Raw genomic sequence first — 22,215 nt, 5'->3', positions numbered from 1 at the left:
ATGGCGGGAAAGATAATATTGAAAAAAAAGGAAGATACAACGGGTGAAATACAAGAGACTCATTGGGCAAGTGTCAACTTTATCATTTCAATTTATTTCATCTGGGCACACAGTGCATGAACGCTCTCATGCTTGGTTTACAGATTTCACGTTATGCCGGTTTTAGCAAAGTGGTGTGTCGTTAACACTGAGCTGGCAGTAAATCGGGGTGACGAGTCGGACACTACGGGGGAAATAACGGGGGAACTTTGGTCTGTTCAGGCCGGATAGACGTTTAGGACGAGTGAAAAGAGTAGACCGTTTTTTAGAAAATTCTCTCAACAGGCGTTACTCGCTAAGAACGGGGAATGGGCGACTAAACACGAGCAGCGCAACAGCGATGAAGCCCGGCAGATTCGCGAACGGAATCCACACGCGTTCGATGTGGTACGTCAACTTGCAATTAAGTTTCGCGACATACATATACATATGTGCGTGTATCTTATCTCAGGAAATCCAGTTCGATGGATCGTAATTCCGTATTATAGCACGAAAATATCTCATTCTCTCTCTCTCTCTCTCTTACTTATCAACTCTCTTTAGGATAAATCGGTTTTCCCAGGATATAGGAAAATGCCAAAGATATGTACATGGAAGAGACACTTTGCTCTATTTGCAGCTTCAGAATATACATTGTTCGAGTTATACGCGAGAGATGCCTTTGTTTTGTTACATAAATATAGGACCGAGACAAGCCGTACGTGACCTAGCGGGCACCTGCGAGGAAATCCTTCTTGAGCTTCGCGCTAAACAATTCTCCCGTCGTTGATTGCGGTAACAATAATTTTCGCCCGATTGTTCCGTAGCGGAGAGACTCTCTCTTGTATCCTAAAGTCCTATCGTTCCCGAGAGACATTACTCTCATACACCGAAATAACGTTAATGCCCATGTGTACACCGCAATTGTTAGCTCCGAGTTTTCGAAAGTAGCTCCCCGAGTTGCTGAACGGCGCTACGATACAGGGTGAAAAAGATAAAATTGAGTCGGGTCCTTAAAAATCAACGATTACACCGATACAAGGTACTTGGCTTTGTACAACTTTGTATTGCACTTTGTAGCTAGCGCAAAAACTTAGGTCTGTGAAATCTTACGAATTATATTATTTTTGGTCTCGTTTAGGTCATCGTCATCGTGCGACGTAGCAGGTAGCTGATAGTTGAGATATCATCGAAGTCATTGCGGAGTTCTCAGTCTTTATCAAAGAAGTTACAATCGACACATCTTGCAGACAGCCGCGAACCTAAAGATAAAAACAAAAAACGCGGGAGCAAGGGGGTTTGACGAGCAGCAGCGAATAATTGCTCTATGTTAACATCATTCCACTACCATTTTTCGAGCTTACTCTCTTATATTGTACGCTTTTATCGTAATCGAATAACATCGCATGTATGTATCATGACAAAGGTACCGGGGAAAAACGATCAATGTCCATCCGGAGTAATTTCGACATGGACAGTGATCATGGATGGAAAAACGCAATTTTAAGTTTCAAGACATCAGATATCTTAAAAAGCTATTGATAAAAAAATGTACAAAATGTAGTAAATATCAGAACGCAGCTTTACTGTTTGTATGTTGGATTCTGATGGTCCTTCCCCACAAGCGCATAGATTATGATCGTTTTTTCCCCAGCACGGTCCATCTTTCAGCCTTATTTCCAATGAATTGTAACTGTTCTTGATCAAAACAGATAAGAATTATGAAAGTTCCTTAAAAATGCAACAAGATAGCATGATCAGGCCAATTTCGATAAAAAGTGGACATTGATCGTTTTCCCCCTGTACCCTTCGTACATATATGAAACGGGAGGGCTGAAGAATGCACGAACTCGTGAAAAACCATCTCGATACTCGTCGAGCGTCCAGCACTCGATCGTCGAGATTCGCAAATTGATATGGAAACGCGATAAAAGGGTGAATCGGTGAAAGGGAAATCGAGAAATGATCGGAGAAATGACGATATTGCGAAAAAGCATTTATATCGCGACGAAAAGAAAGAATAAAATCTGATGACCCGCTACATTAATGAAAAATATTCCTTACTTTATGATTGTGACGCGCTTTTAAGTAGCGGATGACATCATTCGCGATGATGACGATGATAAGGAGACGATGACGATGACGGCATCCGTTCAAGCGACCGTTAATATGTGACGCGAGGGAATGAATGACCGAAGAAAACGTCGCGACGTGCTTAACCGGCAAGCACGTTCAACAGATCTCACGTCTATACTGTCCGCTGCCGATTATTTAGATCTACGAGAATGGGTCGTTAAATGACGATTGCTATTATCGCCTTACCCTTAAGCTTCTTAACATCTGTGCGCAATATTACGTAGGTACTCGGTGGGCTTTACGACGCGCGCTGCCTGTTCAAGAACACTTCTACTCCCGCATTCCGGGTTTAACGTATACAAATACCGCGGTGCGAGTTTCTCTCCCTTATAAATCGGTTCTTTCCTCTCATTTAGAACGCAACTCAGGTTACCGTTGTAGAACACTCGCATTTCTATCCAATGTTAATTTCCGTTAATATATATGTATATAAATATATAGTCAACCGCTATTTGGAAACTATGCTCTTCGTCTTAATAAGTTAGGAAGCTTTGTAAAGGCAATGGTGTATCGTATAGGGGAAGAGAGAAGGACGAAGGGGGGATCGCGTTAAACAAAAAGGAGAAATCGAAATGGAAAATGGGACGAGGAAGACGTTTTTTCGCATTGCACAACTCCGAATCGATCGGCCGCAAGTTTCAATCGTGACGTGGGATTGCTTTATCGGAGTTTACCGTTTGTGATGCATTATGCATTAAACTCGTGCTAGGTTCTTGCGTTGTAGATATTTAGAGAAGAGAGATAACAAAAGCAGCGATAATGATAATGGCAATGATACTGATAATAATGACGATAGCACGAAGATGATAATGATATCTCTCGCAATAATAATAGCGACTGTAATAGTAATAGTAGCGGTAATAGTAGTAATAGTAGCGGTAGTAGAGCAATAGTGATAATAATAATATAGTAATAATAATATTATTAATAATATAATAATAATCATCATAAACTCTGCAATATTTAATACATTGTTTGTTCACATGGACTAGATATAGCTCTCTCAGAACGACCGACAAATCGGTACGCTCCAGCTTCTCTTCTCTTATTGTTGTCTTGATCCCTGTGCTCTACAGACCAGCGGGAATATGATGTGATCAGTCAAGTACGGCAGACCAGACCCACGTAAATCTTTAATATCGTGGTTAGCGATTACCACTCGCGCGAACAGTCGGTTGCGCGTCCTTAACTTAACGTAACTTCGGCATCAGCGAGGAACAGATCATACCTTTATGGAAATATTAATTATGAGTACACTTTGCACTCTGAATTGCTTATAAAATGGTTCCTAAACAGATCTGACTTCGGTTCTGCACGTATAAAAATCATTAACTAGTGTTCTCCTTAAGGTGTATCAGAGACACGGCATCTACGCCGTTTTTTAAAAAAAGAAAAAATATATCAGATCTCTCAAACTATAAGAATATTTCTGTATCGATAAAATAACTCGCTAGAAATTATACGCAGTATCGAAAAAAGATTGTCGTGAAAGTAGTCCCGCGCGCACATGCCAGCTAGCTATGCTACTGGCACCAAAACGGACCTGGCCTTACCTATTCGCGCTCGTACGTGTCTCTCATCTTGCGTAACTAAGCGCGGGTTTGAGTTCTCTCCCTCTTTCAAGCGGAAGCGATTCATCAACAAAGGCTACAACACTTGGAAGAGTCTCCAAGATGAATGTGGCACACATTGGGCACACCGGCGCAGCCTTTACCGACGATGTTCTCCTGCACGAGATGCGCGAGGCCTAGATTCTGATTGATATCGCCGTCGCTACCGCGATGCTGCTTCGTCGCGGCATCGCACCACTGACGACGCTCCCGCCACTTGTCCTCGACCAGCAGCATCGATTTAGGCGACGGCGGACTCACGCGGTCGCGAGTGATGCTACCGCACGAGCGAGCTTTGTAGAGGCGTCCCTTGCCAAAGATACCCGGCAGCGGTACGCAGAGCTTCTTGTGCACGGCAAAGTAACGGCTCAATAACCGAATCTTCCTGCTCTTGCACTCGTTCCGGTTCATCGAGCCGTTACCACGATTCTCCTTGTCGTTGCACGCCGCTTGACTCGCGCACTTATGATCGCCGCTGACCGTCTGACAATCGTCCGATTGCCGACAGCCGGCGTTATTATTATTCTTTCCATCGGGACTGCGAGCGGATTGCTTTGAGCCTTGCGACATCAGGGATTTCCCGGTGCTGAGCGACTGCAACAACCTCGCTCCGAGACCTTTCGCCTTCTGCACCGTAGTGGTTGCCATTTGAGACACAGGTGAAACAACATTGTGCTGAGAAGCCGTGCTATTTAGCGACACCGACGACGACGAGGAGACGTCCTGCGTGCCAATTACAGCCGAATTGCGCGATACGTGACAATGATTGTGACAGGACGAGGGTGCCTCGGCCTCCTGGACCTCGGTGATACGATTCAACGACTGGCTCTCCCGCAATCGCGTCTCGCCGGCTCTTCTCCTACCAGCGCGATGCCTCCTGCCAAACATTACCTGGTTCTCGGTGCACCGATGCCGCCCTCCTCCGTTCGTTGTGCTCGTGTTTGTCGTGTTAGTGCCGCTACCATTATCGTTTCGATTACTCTCGGTTGTCGTCGGTGTATCCGTCGTCGTGTGCTCGCCGTTGCTCACCCCGCTCCCTCCACCGCCGACTCCACCTCGCCCGCCGCCGCTTCCTCCTGGATCCTGCGAATCGCTCGAGTCGTCGTGACTGTCGCGTCTCGGAGGTAAGGGCTTGCCCGTGGACGCGCCGAGTTTGTGCGCTCTCTTTTTCCTGCTCTCGCTGTCGTCGTCGCTGGCGTCTGAGCTCGAGCAGGAGGTCGTGCGCGTCTTGTGAAACTTACTCCTCCGTTGCTCGTATGTTGTTCGCCTAACGACTCGGCATTTGGTCGTCGAATCCCTGCATTCTGTGGAGTTCACCGACGCGTGCGTGCCATCCCCGTCCTCCAGGATTTCATTGAGCGTGAGTTGTGTCGCAGACGAATTACCGCTAGGCGACGGCATCGTCTTGTACTTAGGTGTTAACGTCACTTGATTGTCGCTAATCGGATGAAGAGGTATCAAGACAGTCGACGATTCGTGTAATGTTTTGGTAGGAGTCATCGTTGTTATCGTCGTCACAGATACGTCGGACGGTTTTGAGGAAATCACTGATGCAGACTCCGTGAGCGGTACGCTAAACCGATGGTGCTGAGCACCCATTCTCCACTTGTTCGCCGGTATTGGTCCAGTCGATTTTAGACACTCCGTCACCGATTTGGGCCTGGCTTCCGTGTTGGTGGCTTTTCTAGTCGCCCATCCGGCCGATGGAGTGTTCGCGCCACTCAATCGGTTCTTCAGATTTTCCTCACATGTCGTGGTAATCCGCACAGTTACAGGCAGTTTCTCTAAGAGTACGTTACCCGTTTGGACCTTGTCTGCCTCTTTCGGATGCACCGACGACGACGTTCTATTATCCTTCTCGTTTCTCAAAGTCTGCTTCAGTCTTTCTCCCCTGTGCGATGATTCGGCGATAACGGTATCCTCTTTTTGGTGCGGATGCCGTTGACCCAATACAGGCTTCGTGCCCGTATGCTTCTCCGGAAGCTGCGATAATCGCTCCTGCAGAATATGCGAGAGCTTCCCCTCGGAACGGGAACCGCGACGATTAAGGGAATTTAGCGTCGAATTACTGCCGCGTTCGTCTCGACCAGAACACGAGGACACGTCGTCCTCATCTTCCTCTTCTTGAACAATACTGCATTTTCGTGTACGCACGCTCTGCAACGAGAACAGTCATCTTTGTTTTCCGCGCCAGGAACGCTATTCGGCAAACATATTATGTGTTTGCCTTTAACATTATATTCATCACATATTAATCGATGTGTCTTTTCAGACGATAAACATGCGATACGTACCTGCGGTATGTCACCAGGTGTCCGTGGCACGGTTAATAGTGACTGGTTCGTAGTATTCAGGGAGTTCTCATCCGTGTGTAGATTTGATGTTAGATCATCCTGCCGACTGCATAAAATTAACAGCACACATTGGTATATTAGTGATTTCATTAAAGACGGTATGCTGCATAAATATTTAGATCTAGCATATCTTATAAATGAGTCACATACAGCAGCAATACTAATAGGTGTGATTCAGTTCACTTACTTTGATGAAACATCTAGAGCTTCTGGTCGAGTCTTCTGCATCTGTTCTTGTCGATGAGCGCGCAATTTCCTCTCAGCCAGTAAGAAATACGTCGCGGTGATATGATTGTATTCGTTCTTGTCAAGTGCACTGTAAAAAGATCCATAATAAGAATGGCCAGTAAAAGCGCCGAAGACGCATGCTTAAAATATACTAACACGCAAAAAGGCACGATCAAAATGGTCAAATCTCTTCCTAATGTCTACTCACTCCAATATCTCTTCCTTAGTGGCGATGCCACCGTTAACCATTTTGGTAATTATGAGATTGTGATGATCATCGGAGACCTGTTGACGCGACACGAGCGGCAGCGTTTCCATTGTGTCCAAGCCGGAACCGATCGATAACCACGGATCTGCGGCAATTTCTTCGAGGGACGCTCTACCTTCGGGTTGCCGCACGAGCATCCTCGCGATCAGCCGCTTGCAGCCGTCGGACACGTGCGACGGAATCGAATACTTGCAGTCCATGATCATCGTTAACGTCTCGCTATCGTTCGCTTCTTGAAACGGCGCTTGGCCGCATACTAACATGTATAGTATTACACCTAACGACCAAACATCTGCAACAAATTGAAGTAATAAACGTAGTCCATCGAAGCGAGTCTAACAATTTCACTTTCGTTGTATCATATTTTAAACAAGATTCTTTTTCTTGAATTTAAAGTTCATTACTTCTCAGCAAAACTTTCGACAAAAATGTAACTTTAACATTAATCCTCTATCGTTAGAATTAGAATTTGGAAGTCGCAAATAAATAATAGTCTTAATAACTCAGGTTATCTTAATTTTTAATTAGCTTAAACTACGGCGTTGTCCGGGATTATCACAAAATCTCAAGGGAATGAAATTAGGGGAAGGAGCTGGAGTGTCCGAGTTTCATAGTAGCCTATATTTTCTATACAGGGTTCTAACTTTGATCCAGATCAAAGGGTTTAGGAGTTAATAGGAAACATACACAGAGAGATATTCTATTATATATACATATATATATATTATACAGATTACATTAATTAATGAGCTTACCTACTGCGGGGGCATCATAACTATCGCCCAGAAGTATCTCTGGAGCGGAGTACGCTAACGAGCCACACGAAGTCTCGAGCTTTTGACCAGGACAGAATCTATTGCTAAACCCGAAGTCCGTAAGCTTCACTGTACCGAGCTTTTCGAAGAACACGACATTCTCGGGCTTTAAATCTCTGTGCACCACGTGTAAACGATGACAGTACGATATGGCCCGAACTATCTGCCGAAAGTAAGTCCTGGCCAGCTGAGACGAAGAAAAATTCAAACATTATGATTCACACAACGCACCTGTGATAATTATTCCATAATTATATGAAATTTAGTCAAGGTATACACTTATTGTTATTAAAAAATGACATAAAAGGATTTTTATCTCTCAAAATAATATTCAATCATATTAATTCTAAATTGAATACAAGAGTTTCTATATAATTTATAATAATAAATTTGTAACAATTTACATTCAAGAAAATTCACATCAGATATATTTTAACTTTACATCAGAGATCTAAACTTGTACCCTTTTGTTCGCGTGGTAATTACAAGCCGATGGCATAATAAAACGACAATAGCCGTGCAACAATACCTCTTCGCTGAGGCCGCTGTCGTGGCGCATGATGTAATCGTAGAGATCCCCGCCATCGCCGAGCTCTAGAATTAAGTATAGCTTGGTCTGTGTGTCTATCACCTCGTACAGCCGCACCACATTGGGATGCTGCACCAGCTTCATACACCGCACCTGCGGACACAAACGGCTCGCAATCACGATTGGAAAAGCAAACGAAACTCGTTTCGTTTGAGCGAATTTAAATCCGGGGGTCAATAATTTTGTCCGTTATCCATTTACATCATTATCTCGCCGACCTTTAACGAGATCTATCCGCTATAAGGTCTATCTATCTGCGATGCAACTACGCGAGATAATTCGATCGTCGGTTACTATCGAGCCAGCCATCAAAATGACATTACGCGAATCAGGATGTCATCAATGACTCTATCATTTCCATTAGGACATCAAACAGGCGGAAAGTAACTCTGGCTCGACGCGATTGCACAGTCACGAACCGTGCAAAATAGAAACACAAACAACGATCAGAATGTCATTACAGTTCTATCTGTCGTATCTGAATATTAAATCTCACTTGGAACAAGAAGTAACCCTGAAACAATGTAACTTGGCTTTGTGTAAAGAAAGATAAAAAAAACAAAGAAAAAAAGCACAAAGAGCAATTTAAATTCAGATTTTTTGTAAGCTTCTTATGGGCTTTATACATTTACCGGTTTTCTAATGTTTATCTAATAAGTCACTTTTGATAAAGAACCGTTTTCTTCGTTCGTTTCTTTTTGCAAATAGTGAAAGCTCAAACCGGATGAGTCGCCGGAGAACTTGAAATTATATTGCGACAATCGGCAGAAATGACCATTTCGTGAAATGACTTCAGTTACGTTTCTCTCACCTCCTGGAAAAGATGGGCCCTCGAAACCTCGTCGAGCTTGCTCTTGTCGATCACCTTCACTGCGACCTTTTCACCGGTGAAAACGTGTCGTGCCAGCTTCACCACGGCGAAGTGGCCGCGGCCGAGCGTCTCCTCCAGGTCGTAAAGCCCGGCGATCTTGCCATCGTAATTGCTGTATCCCACTCTTCGATTCATCTCGTGCCGCTGTAATGCACATTGCAAGGTTTTTTCGTATGATAAAAAAGATATTGCTTATCTAATAACTATTAAATTTGTCCTATACATATGCGAAATCCATAAATCAAATCAGATATATGCAAGAGGAAGTGGGTGTTTGTCCCAGGTCAGATTTTTATTTAATTCTTCTATTTACCTTCTACTTGTGATTTTCGCAAATTGGAGATCCCCAATTGGAGAATTACATATATTTTGGAAGATTATCGCGTTCCACAAATAAGATAAACAGATTGCTTCGTCAAAATTTATTTACGTTAACTTAACGCTTCGTTTACATTTGCGAGTATACTAGTTTACTTCTCAATTTTTTATCTGTTTTTTTAATGTCTGTATATGTTTGCTCATATGACAATATTGAATGGATAAATTTGAAATATCGAATTCTGATCGATCATATAGAAATGTTGAACGATATAGTCGTGTAGATACGTCGAGTCGGTCCATTCCGCGCGAGAAAGAGGTCACTATTATTTTTAGCGCTTTAGTAGGAGCAATAATTAATCGCTTCGCCATCCGTGGACGTGCGATCGGCAGCGGTAAAAAAAAGGTACACACACTCGGTAGAATGACACACAAGAGGTGCTATATCGCTTTGGAAAAATACATAGTGGGAAGCTAATGGACCGAACACATGCAAACGTTTGACGCTAAATATAGTTATCCGATTCAAACTTTTACTCACAAGTGAACGAAGTGGGTTTACGTCGCGCCTGGAATGTATACAGAGTGCTTAGAAATCGTGCATAATCCTCGAATTGATTTTTCCTCGATGAATATCGGATTAGAAACTCGAGTAACTGGAGCGCGAGAAATCTGTTGTCCATCGATCGTATCGAGGCGCGATACTCGGCAGGATCGTTTATCGCGTATGATTCGTTCACTTTCTGAAGGACCGATGACTTAAAAAACAAAATTGTAAATGTACCAAGCCGGGACATTTAAAACCTATGTCTCGACACCTTTATCATTTTAGTTTTTAAATAAGTATAACGCGAATTAAGACCAAAGATAAAAATATAATACAAGAAAAATATTTGTATCTTTGATTTTAATTCGCGTTATTACTTATTTAAGGACTAAAATGATAAAAATGTTCAAACATAGATACACATTTACCTTAACCGTGATATCTCACTTCGCTCGCCTGTCCCGCCTCCGTTTGTCTAACCGTCTAACGCGAAGATAACGCTAATGCGAACACGGGGTGAGCAGTGCACGAACAAATTTAGCGCCGGATGGGAATAAGAGCCAATGTTGCTGCCGAGGGAACGCATTGTCTTTGGCGGAACGTAATTGCGAAATGCGTCGCCACGGTGCACCGCGATACGACGCGACGCGACGCGACGCGACGTGCCGAGGCTGCGATTTGCCGGCGCAATATCTCGCATTCCGCCCTCCCTCCGTCTCTCCGCTTGTGTTCTTGTTGGACATATATATACATCGCGTTTCTTTGTCTATTTTCATAAATATTTATTTTTCTTTGTTAAAGGAAAGGTCAATAATCGAGCAATTATTGCTCGATTATTGGCCGTTCCTTTACCAATTGTTATACGAGCGTGCTAGTTTATTTTATTTATTTTTCTTTCATTATATACATCACCGCCTGTTTTCGTGCCTGAAGAGATTTCCCTTCCCGGGATAAATTAATAATGTGCTCTCTCTTTCTCTCTTCCGTTCTCCCGTGTATATAAAGGGGCACGCGAAAATACAATACGACACGGCGGGGTCGCGAAAATCTCGACCCACGACTACACCCACGTTTTCCTTTGGGATCCACAAAGGAGTTTCTCGCCTCCTCCGTCGCCTGCCTGCCATGCGGAACGCGACCACGCGCGTATAAGCAGCAGCCCCCGTCGGGAGCCGCGAATCACTTCCTCCGCGCCGTGCGTGCTCCGGATGCTCGTACCGAGGATTACGACGGAACGCAAAAATAAACCTTCTCGAGCGACGCGGCGAGAAGGTATATACCAATAAGGAGGCGAACCGCTACGCGACCGCGCTACGCGGTCCGCGCGTCAAAATTTCTCCTCGGGAAAAACAGGTCCGAAGGTCCTTTCAGCCAGCCGCGACGAAAACAGATCGGATTAATGCCTTAACGATCGGAATCATTCGCGCTTGCTGTGCAATTTATAGCAAATGCTGACGTAAGACTGACATTCGCTAGCCGAGGTTTACGGCTTTTATTTCGCGCGCAAACGCGTCCATTGGCTATGTCGCGTATATAAATAAGACCGGGAGTATTCTCTCCCATTCTCGCCGGCGTTATTATTATCGACGAGCGTTCCCCTGCACCGTCGTTCATTGTTAAGATAATAAATTATCTGGCCGACGTATTAATCCATTAAGGCAAATCGACTATCGCGTTGCGTGCGCGCGCCGATTTACGCTCGCGGATATCGCGCAAAAATTCGCGCCGTAACGAAATGTTTATCGCGTTTACACGAGATAATGCGTGATCGATTGCGCGCTCCTCGGAAGCTGATTCAATTAAAATAAATCACGGCGCGCGCGCGGACGTCATATCGATGCGTTTTGATTCTTTACGCCGTTACGTCGGAAATTAATCGCTATTACGCAATCGTTATTGATGCCATTACGGCATTGCGAAGTAATGTAATTCCGCGACGAGTCGCGACCGCATGGAGGTTCCACGAGCATTATCTGGACTTACGGATAGCGCGATTAATAAGCGATAGTGCGATTAACAATTTGACTGACGTGATCACCCTAATTTTATTTTACGTTCGTGGACTGTTAACTCGCGGTGACCTACATAAATAATATTCGAGTATTCTACGTCATTCCTAAATTATTGTTGGCGTAGCACTGGCGCTTTGAAGGACTACGCTATATAGTTCCGGGAAAATACAAATGTTTACACATGGCAAAAATAATAGAAAAATACCCCGCGGAAAGAGAAAACAAGCAAAACATAACTTTGTCAAATAACGCAAAACTTGAAATGTTTTAAAAATGTAGTACGTGTATTTGTGTAATTTAATATAATAAAAAAATTAATGTAAATAATGTAATAGTAAAAATACTAATTACATTATATACATAAATACATGACAATTACACCTATTTTTTTCTACTTGTATATTAATTTTTTAAACATTTATATTAAAAGTCTTCTTATTAATTACATTTCGCATTTTTCCTGGCATTATAGATCCAATCCTCCCCTGACAGGAATCTTCGTGATCAATAATCTGCTGCTGCTCCTCTGGAACGGTGGAATATCAATTCTGGATATTCAGGGCGTTTATTATCACTAACGGGTAATTTTCCGCGCGCAAGGAAAGCGGGCGTCGTCCGAATCATCCTTTATCCATCTCCGGATCCGTCACGTCGCGGCGAATTGAACTTGACATTTAGCCGATAACGACGCTTCGCTATCAAGATCTACCTGGTGCGCGGGCACGTCCGCGATGTCAGCCTGACCTGCTTTTACCGCACGTGTCCGTGTAATAATGAGATGCACGAGCGTACGTCAGTTGCACGTAATAAGTTTACGGACTCTTCGGGGCGAACACCTGAAAACGCACTTTATACCAACCGCGAAGCACCGAAAGACGTCGGATGGATGTGATCAATGACGTCGCGGGCTTTTATTTCAAAGTAAGCCCTCAAGAAGTGCGAAAGTTATCTGGTTACCGGTTCAATTAAGTGGCGAGAGAAAATTACACCGAGATACGAGATTGATAGTAAGGTAAATATTGTCCGATACTTAATATCGCCCCCGCTCCCTTAATATCGGAGTAATATTCAAGCTAAAGATGTGAAAGTCTCCCACGATTTTGCGAATAACGCGTTTATTACCTCGCGAAAGGGCGCGAGGAAGGATTTTCAGCGGTGATTTTCTCGAAAACTGCGTTTTCGAGAGGCCGTAGATATTCCGTTCGAACGGAAACTTCACGCTCGGAACGTATAATCCGTTTCGACGAGCGTAACGCGCGTGGACCCGCATTTGAAATTTAGATCACGCCGTACGCGTTCTCCTCAGACCGCGTTTCCCGGATGCAGGCGTAAACGGAGCGTCGTACTTTCTGAACACTTTCGCATTCGCGCGGACGCGGAAGTCGCGAATCAACGGACGGGGAAAACATATCGTGCGCGGCGCGTTGAATCTCCTGCAAGGCCGGATTCATAGTCCGTTCTGGATTTCAAAATCGTCTTAAGTAACGTTTTAAGATGCTAATACGGCTCTGTGATTGGTTTATAACATCTCAAGATTGTACTTAAGACGGTCTTAAATAAGAGATCCGGCTATGAAATACCGGTCCAATAGATGTACACGATGAGGCGGATCGAAATAAACTGTACCGTTGCGATCGCGTAATAGCCGGTGGAAGATTGACAGGCGTATATCGGTGGAATTCGATGTTACAGAAAGGTCGACAACGTGCCAACGCGGCCAACGACTGTTGACTGACCACTATCCGGGAAATCGCGTCTCGATACACACCTGTGTGTCGGTGCATTAATACGCTTTTACAACCCCTTGCACTTCTCTCTCTTTCGCTCAATAAATCAATAAATCTGTCCGATGAGGCATGCATTTTGTGAAAAGTCTACTGTCTATATTACTCTATTGGAAAAACGTGACATTTAAAACGTCATCGCATGATCCCGTCTTATTTTTATACACGCACAGACAAGATTAACAATATTGGAATTATTTAACGAGATAAGCTATTAAAGTCAGGCAACGGTCGTTTTAAATACACGCACGTACGTCATACATTTGTAATGTCGTACGTAATGTAGATTAATTTTATGCCATGAAATTATTTGAAACTCTGAAGCTTTCCATTAATATTATTTCGACATTTAATGCTATTGTATTTCTAAATTCTAGTATCATAAATTTTATACAATAAAAATTAGCACAAAAATGCGCCTTATGAGTTACCGCGATTCTTTCATGCAACAATGAAAAAACTTACAGAGAATTAATTCTTTTACTAGAATAAATGTAAGAATTTGAAAAGAATAGGACTTTTCCACTTATAGAAGTTTTCCTTGTTATGCATAAATCAAGATTTGTTTGAAAGGATTGCTGAAATTCACAAAAGCCATCAAGAAAAGTAATAACTCATAACAAAAACATTCAATTCTGCGAATAATGGATAAATTTGAATAAAAATTTCATTGGACTAGAATATCAATATGCCATGCTTATCCAAAAAACATGATCGTCCATTAAGGAAATTTAAATTACGTTGATGGATTAAATTTCGCCAAGAAGATCTTCAGAAAGAGCTTCTATAAAATGCTTTAATGTCACGTCTGATATATTTCAAAGTGAAGTTACTATATCTGCCCGTTATAAAAAAAAGTTATTTCTGAAATGCTTTTTTCGAAGCACATTCCTCTCATTATTTCATCTCGGAAAAGAGATAAATTCTTGGGATCTGACCTTAACCCTTTTCGTTAAGATATCACGAGAAAGATATTCTTCAGTGCTTGTGTAATATTTATCAGGTGTGGGGAGAAGCCAAGGCGGTTGCAAATTATTAGTGAAGGGCTCGAACTACAGTTTCGCCCTCGCACATTATGACATTATCCACCTACGCGTGGCTGACTAAATAAACGTCTTGATTTATACGACGTACACTCTTAAACTTGCGTGAAAATTTTATCTCAAAGAAAAAGGTCGAGTTTTTTCAAGGAATCTGTTATTACAACTGGAGTCGAGAGCTTTAACAACACTCTGAATAAACGACACAAAGTATTTTTCAAAAAGTTATCCGAAGCACAATCGGTTTAGCAACGATATACGTTTGAAAAAGAAAAATAATAACGAGCGCTCTCTCGGGTTATGAAACAGGTATATCTCTTACACAGCGCGTTTCGTTTTTCCGGTGTATAAAATCGCTTTCCTTGCGCAACGAAATGCGCGGCGCGGTGGCGGCCGTAAGTAACGGTAATTGATGCGGCGCGGATTCGCGATCGAAGCGACGATAATATGGCCCCGTGACGATAATGCGTAACGTAAACGTACCGTGGGCACGTAACAGGTAGTGCCTCGCGTACCGTTATCGAGATTCCGCGCCGACCGCGAAGAAATACATGCGATGATATCCTGAGGGGCGCGACTAATCCGCGCCTGCCGCCGCCCGCGCCAGTGAGAACAACGGCGGCGTTCATCCTCACGTGGATGATAATTACGGCCGATTAGAGCGTTTGCATTGCCGCGTCAAGTGTTCGTGGAGTAACTGTGCGCACAGTCACGAACAAAGACGGAATTAGTTGTGCCTGATTTGGCCTCGAAACAGTATCCGCGGAGAAAACTTCGAGAGAAGAGTGTTTAAAGGGTCGGTCGTTCCAACCTGTTGGTAAACTAACTAATAGTTAAATCATATGTCTATACCTTTGTCGAATTTGAAGGAAAAACAAAGACACGTATGTATATGTATGATTTGACTATTAGTTAGTTTACCAACACGGTGAAACAACCGGTTCTAAATCGAACTTTTTGACGTGTCTTTTCTCTTGAAAAATATCATACATTAGGAATATTTATAATATATCTACTATATATCGACTTTGATGAAAATATACTATTAGAAAGTCAGAAGTGTCACGGAGAAAATCCAATTGCGAACGTAGGATCCAATCAAACTTTCGCCGAGATTACCGAAGATCACACTTCTAAGGCCTGATAGAAGTTACGAAATGCATTCCGGTTGTATACGTATATCGCCGACAGTTCCGCAAGCTTAATCCGCGTTCGCATTTTGATATACCTACTCGATGACATATTGACATTGATCAGATGATATCAGTAAACAGAGTTGCAGAAAGGCGGTATCGATAAGCTATCGGAAATATATGAAAATCTCTCGTTCAGATAGGAACGATATTTTTCAAGCGCATCTCATTGCGCGCAAGAATTTCGCGAGAGTGCCCGACAACGGGGAGGAAAAACGAGAGCGAGATAAAAAGGACGAGATGTGTTACGGCCCGGCGCGGTGGAGATTTCTGTGATCTCTATGCATGAGAGACGCGCCATTCCATTGCTCCGAAAACTTTTTCCCTCCTTGTTCACTTTACTGACGGCGAGACGCTGATATTTTTGATAGATCCACGTTTCTTTTCTCTTTCTCTCTATCTTTCTCTCGCTGTCTCATCTCGAAATGCAACACGCAGACAAGTGTCACTTCTACACAGTTTCTACTGCGCGAGCTGGCACGGATTACTTTGACGCGACCGGATCTGTGTAATTTGAGATAATGCACTCGACAAGCGGATTGATTTGCACTTCCGAACTGCTGCTGCGCTAGTCGTTTCCCTCGCGTAAATACCGTGGCCGACTGATAGTAAACAACAAATGTTTACGCGTAGGCGAGAAAGCGCAAGCAAAAATAAAATCTATCATTCAGTACAAATTTAAGAGTTTTCCAGTCTCGAGTGAAAAAACAATGGTAAAAAGACGGAAGTTACCTTTAGAAAACATTTAATACGGATTGCAATAAAAATATAACTTTCTGCAAAAATTTGAATACATTTTTTATTGAAATATTTAAATGCGCGTTTGATAACAAAAAATATATTTGATATGTTATGTATCCAATTATCATTAGTTAATATTACGACATATATAAAGCTAGCAATCATGTCATTCGAGAAACTTTTTTAATAATAATATCAAGAATTACATTATCTCTGTAGTAATATTTTTTTTATCTATGCTTAATCCGAGGCTTAATCATTTATGCTGATGCAATTTTGCAAATAAATCGCTCAATAATAATAATTTAGTAAGTAAATTATATATGTGCTTATTGTGTGCGTGACATCTCTAAAATATTCTGTTCTATTGAGTATTCCATACGAGCTCTTGAAATGCCAAAAGTCTTGATATTTCCATATCCTTAAACACAGAGAGATGAAATATATGTGAATGACAACACAGCATTCTCCAAGAATGTCATATATAATATACACAATGTCCCACTTGTACTTCCTGCCTTTTCAACATCTTTCCTCCTCGAGCATCTTGAAGATGAATTTTTCTATAACGAAAGCACCGTTTAAGTTTCTCAGTAAAGCAAACAAATAAAATTTCAAAGATGCAGACAAACAGCGTTGTTTAATTTCCGGCGTGTCTCGCTTCAACAAAACTTGAAAGCTTCTAAAAATTTTATTATTAAGATATTTTATCGTGTTTATATTCGAGAAAGAAATGATGTTTTTAAAATTTTGCTAAAGAAAAATCGTTTTTCAATTTAGACAAAGATCTGATCAAAATATCTCAGAAAAATACACTAGAGAAGAAAAATTCCTTAGAGTTAACCACGTAAAAAGTCGGACAAGATAAATATCTGAAAAGCCAGACAAACAGAATTAGCGACCAAAAATTAGCAGTTTGGCGAAATTTTTTCAAGTGCCTCAGGGTCAACGTGGAGGAATGCTAAGTTCATCTGGGAATGACTGGCCGTTTTCGAATCTGCTGGTACGATCTAACAAACATTTTCGCGTTATCGCGACGACAAAAGTATGCTGTGCAGACATCAGAAGTCTGCACGCGGTCGATAACAGGAAACTTTATTAACTTCGTCATACGATCAATTACATAATGCTTAACTATTTAGCCTGAAATTTTCTGCTCTTCATCCGACACTTTAATGTTTCAACTCAGTAAGATGAAACGTCCTTCCATTAAAGGTAGCACACAACAGTCCTTGGAAAATACCTACTTAATAGGAACTTTATAAATACCTTGTCGAAACTTGTGAAAATATGTAAGGTTACATACGCTAGTAAACTTTCTACAAATAAATTTTATCGATATAATAAACGAGAAGAGATATCGAGCGACGATGAATTAAAAGTGACGTCGTCCAATTAAAATTTATTTATACCCTTTGCCCTCGCGAAAATATCTTAAAATCCTAACAGAATATTTTTTAAAATTCAGTTAAAGACATTTCTCGAAAGCATAAAATTATTCTTTCCGAATTACATGTATGTATAAGTTATTACATAACTGACAAACATCGTCGATCGCAAAACGAAACAATAAAAAAAAACAGGAAAACTTTTTACTGTATGACAAGGATGCGTGCTAATTATCGAGTGACGTGCTTGATGTGGAAGATATATACGGCAATATATCTACAATCGCGCAAGTCACATTAATAATTTCTTTACGCGCCGATATTCGCAGAAACTTCGGAGAAGATAAAATTCCATTTCCGCATGGCATCAAATCATTTTTCTCACTCTAACGATATCGGATATCAATTACTGTAAAATATGACTTATCGCAAAAACTTCTGTGACGAGAAGAAATATCGAAAACTGTATTTTCCCACTGGTTCTATGTGTGCGTTTTCGCGGTCCGGAAATATCGTATTTGATTTCAATTAATTTCCATTAATCAAACATCAATTATTCTAATATGTTCGTGTCACTTATATACTCGATATTATAAGGATAGGCGTTAACACATGATAAAATCGCTATTAAATTCGGGATCGTTGTGTGCCACTTTTGCGGCTTTATTCGAATTGTAATTTCTGCCAAAGCTGTACGTAATTAACGTTTCATGTATTCAATTTTGCCGGGCTGTCCAAAAACCAAATATTAATTTAGGTGAAAGAATGTAATCGATTGATACACTTTCACAGAAATGCAATTTACAGGAGAGAGGGAGGGGTCCGCGCAGAGAGTGGCTCGTGAAATCCCATTCTGCTTCATTAGGATTCTTTGATCCCAATAAAATTCATTCGAACCTGCGCACGCACATTAAACGGAATATACGATTTATTTATTAATAAATGCTGGTGAAATGTATTACCAATCGTCGCTGCGATAGCTTTATCACCATTATTATTATATAAAAATAAATATAAAGCACAGTTTATTCCCGGTGATGAATATTTAATGAAAAATCCTTTTCTCCTATAGCCTTATTATCGCGATGTTGCGCAAAATCACTCGCATCCCGGACAGCATAAAATTATGCAATATTCATATCAGCGTTATTTCGCAAATTTAATACGACACAAGATTATTACTGCCCCTCGTCTATCGGGAATAAATTATTCGCAGCGGTTTCGTTCAATTCTTCCTATCGCGATCGCGATAACGATTCGCAACGTTCTCGAAAGAGTCTCCGCCGGATCTTGCGATCTCCGGAAGTACCGAGTTTCTGTAAAGCGGCGATCGATTAGTCCACGGAGAAACTCTCATTGTTTCGTCTCACAACGTACACAATAGAGAGCGATATGCGTATTCGATGAAAGGAGACGGAGAACTCCTCGCGGGATCGCGTTACATTGAAGCCCGCATTGAAGCCTCTGTTTACCCATCCGAACATTCGCGCGAGATCGCTGGACCACCGCCGGTGCTGCGAGTCGTCGCGAATTTATCGGATACACGACGGACCCACCCGAATATCTGTCGGAGATACGACAGGTTCCCGGAACGGTTTCCCCGCCTCGCACGCGATCGATATTATCGCGCGATATCGTCGTAAATATAGCGTCTACACTAACGACTGGACCTGCTATTTATTGATAAGGTATGTATTATACATCGACATTACCGGCGACGTGTGACCGTTATGCAACCGACACGCATCGACGCGAGGCTCTTTTGAAGCTGCGCTGGGAATAGTGGGAATATATCGTTACGAGCGCGGAGGAGTCACCCGGTCGGAGAAGCAGACGTTTACCTTGAACTATTTATTTTTCCTCTCGATAAAAATGTGAAAATCTAAAGATTGCGATGTTGCGATTGATAACGCAACTTTAACGCAACTTTAACGCAGGAGTGTACATGAAAGCGGTTATCACATTTTCGCACAAATAATTAACGCAAGATATGCGGCCGATGGATTGGCTCTTTTTTAATTGCGCTGTCGGCACTCGACACTCGACACTTGACACGGAACAAACGTAAATTAATCGTTCGAAAGATAAAGGATAAAATTTATACAGAATGGAGAGAACATTGAAAGTCAAGTGTAAGGAATAAAAAAAAAAGCATCGTGTAACTTTACGTCGTCAAAAATGTCTTATCCGATAACTGTGACATGTCAAATTGATTTATGACGAAGTATAAGGTAAGCCTTTTTGCATCACCTCCAGGCACAATCAATTAAAAACCTCGATTAATCTGTCCGTAAATTAGCATCAAAGTGTCAGTTGCGACGTAGACGAAATAAGACACGTCCGCTCGAGCCTACGGGGAGCTCCAACAATCGCCGGAACTCGATCGGTCGGAAACTGTCATCGACAGTGGTGCGCGCGCGATCGACACATAATCGCGTGAAAATTATCTTATCGGGAACATCGTGCGGTGCAACAACCGCTTAGGGACAATAAAACAATGCCGCGAACGGCGGAGATGGGGGAGTCGGAGACGTCCGAAGCCATTTTCGCCCCCGAAGAGTCCACTAGAGAGGAATTAAGGCGCCTCGGAGAAGCCGAAGGGGGAAAAAGACACTCACCTCTTTGTCCGTTAAACCGACGAAGAAGTCGACGAGTCCAGCCAGCAGCACCTCGCTAGTCCGCCCACCGTCATTTGTGATGTGGATTCATTTACGCGTGTCTGCCGCGCCGGCGGCGACGATGATCGATGTCTCCCGGTTGCTCCTCCCGCACCTCTGCGACGCGGACCGTCGGGATTGTCGCGACGACGACGACGACGACGGACGACGACGAGAAGGACGGGGACAGGGACGGGGACGGGGAAGCCAACGACATCGAACGTCGCTGGTGGGCCGCTCCGGTTCACTCGAGACGCGTGTTTACACGGCACCGCTCTCGGTCGCTCCTCGCATTCCACCGTCCGTCCGCGACGCCAGTCCTCTCGCCACTCTCTTTCCGCTTTCGGGTCGCCGCTCGCCGTTCTCCGTCTCGCGGATGCGGAGACTCGTGCGCCCGCCTGATGGATCACCCTTCTTCTTTCTCTCCTCCGCTTGGCGGCACTTGGTATTCCGGTCTCGCCTCTCCTCTCCTTCTCCCTTCTTACATACGTCGCGGGGGCTACCTCGCCCACCCGCGCGCGGTCACCTTTTCTCCTCTTTGTCTATTTGTCTATCCGCGTCGCGTCGCCGCGGAACACAAACTCGCGGCGTGCAGTAGGCGACTTCCGGGGCACCTTCCTCGCCGATGACGACGGTGTGCGCCGCGCAGCGAGCGCGCGACACACTTCCCCCTTTTTTTCTCACCTCCTCCGCCACCTCCACCGCCTCTTTCACTCCACTCCGTTAATTCGCCGCTGCCCGTCTCGCTTCCTCACGTACGATCCACACGCGCGCGCAAGCACATGCATGGGCGCGCAAACACGCGCGTACGTATACGAAGAGCGCGCACCACTACGAACGTCCGGCCGCCTGACCGTTTCTCCGTTTTTCCGTTATTCTCTCCGCTCCGTTCTCGGAGTCGTCGCTCCCGCGATCGTACGCGCGCGCGAGATCCGGGATCGCGAATTCCCCGCGACCGACGTACGACACCGCTGGATCGTGGGTTTCCTCTTTCCTTTCCTTGAACGAGACGACGACGACGAGGCAAGGCAAGGCAAGGCAAGGCAAGGCACGACACGACGACGACGACGGACGTGCGCGCACACACACCCGTGACACATGCGGAGACACACGCGAAAGCTGATGGAAGTGGTGGAAACGTATTCGGCACAGTCGACGACACTCTCGGGACGCGCTCCCAGCGCCAGCCAGCCGTCCGGCGCGACTGCCATCGCGCGGCGAACTCGGGCACTAGCGAGTCGCGGTGGCGCGAACTACGAAGCGAGCGGAGCCTATAAACTACAAATGCAAATAGCAGGATAATGCCGTAAATTTCAAGATTACATCTGTAGAGAAATTGTTTATTTATGTTATATTTACATGAACCTTCTTCATATAGAGTATATAGACAATATAAGCAATGTAAATTATTGAACGATCGATTGATTAATTAATCTCTTTGAACTGTATTCTTGCAAACAGTCCTACAAAAATAGATTCTGAGTTAAAATCTGGGTTTTTTGATATTTTTGATTTTGTCAACAATACCTAAGAATAATCTAATATCTGATTCTAAATAATAAGTAATGTTTAATAGTCGAAACAGTTAATTGATAATAAAAGAGAGATTCAGAGTCTGGTAAACAAATAACAAAACTGAATCTCAG

General features: G+C 43.2%; 1 protein-coding gene across 2 annotated transcripts; it reads right to left on the bottom strand.

Moving 5' to 3' along the window:
- Window positions 1-73: 73 nt before the first annotated feature.
- On the bottom strand, window positions 74-21,707 carry Snrk (SNF related kinase). 2 transcript variants are annotated; one of them, XR_011731809.1, is made up of 9 exons: window positions 20,531-21,707; window positions 8,830-9,033; window positions 7,959-8,111; window positions 7,370-7,616; window positions 6,555-6,906; window positions 6,306-6,434; window positions 6,059-6,164; window positions 3,708-5,921; window positions 74-3,382 (listed from the first exon to the last, which is right to left on the bottom strand). XR_011731809.1 is itself a non-coding variant. In XM_071776646.1 (8 exons), the coding sequence occupies exons 2-8, from the start codon at window positions 9,022-9,024 to the stop codon at window positions 3,792-3,794; spliced, it is 3,312 nt and encodes a 1,103-aa protein (XP_071632747.1). In that variant the 5' UTR covers window positions 9,025-9,033; window positions 20,531-21,707; the 3' UTR covers window positions 74-3,791. The 2 variants fall into 2 exon arrangements, 1 of the variants encoding a protein (XP_071632747.1); XM_071776646.1 differs by having other exon boundaries at window positions 74-5,921.
- Between the last annotated feature and the right edge of the window lie 508 nt (window positions 21,708-22,215).

Source organism: Temnothorax longispinosus, chromosome 4 (assembly GCF_030848805.1).
Source record: "Temnothorax longispinosus isolate EJ_2023e chromosome 4, Tlon_JGU_v1, whole genome shotgun sequence".
In the NCBI taxonomy this organism is placed as follows: domain Eukaryota; kingdom Metazoa; phylum Arthropoda; class Insecta; order Hymenoptera; family Formicidae; genus Temnothorax; species Temnothorax longispinosus.
This window is presented reverse-complemented; position numbering and strand designations above follow the sequence as displayed.

Excerpts from the sequence above, each read along its gene's own strand:
- Snrk (XM_071776646.1), bottom strand. The coding sequence starts at position 9,024 with ATGAATCGAAGAGTGGGATACAGCAATTACGATGGCAAGATCGCCGGG. Across the intron at positions 6,907-7,369 it reads TTATGATGCCCCCGCAGTAG|ATGTTTGGTCGTTAGGTGTA; the intron begins GTAAGCTCATTA and ends AATTTGTTGCAG. Across the intron at positions 5,922-6,058 it reads CACCTGGTGACATACCGCAG|AGCGTGCGTACACGAAAATG; the intron begins GTACGTATCGCA and ends TTCTCGTTGCAG.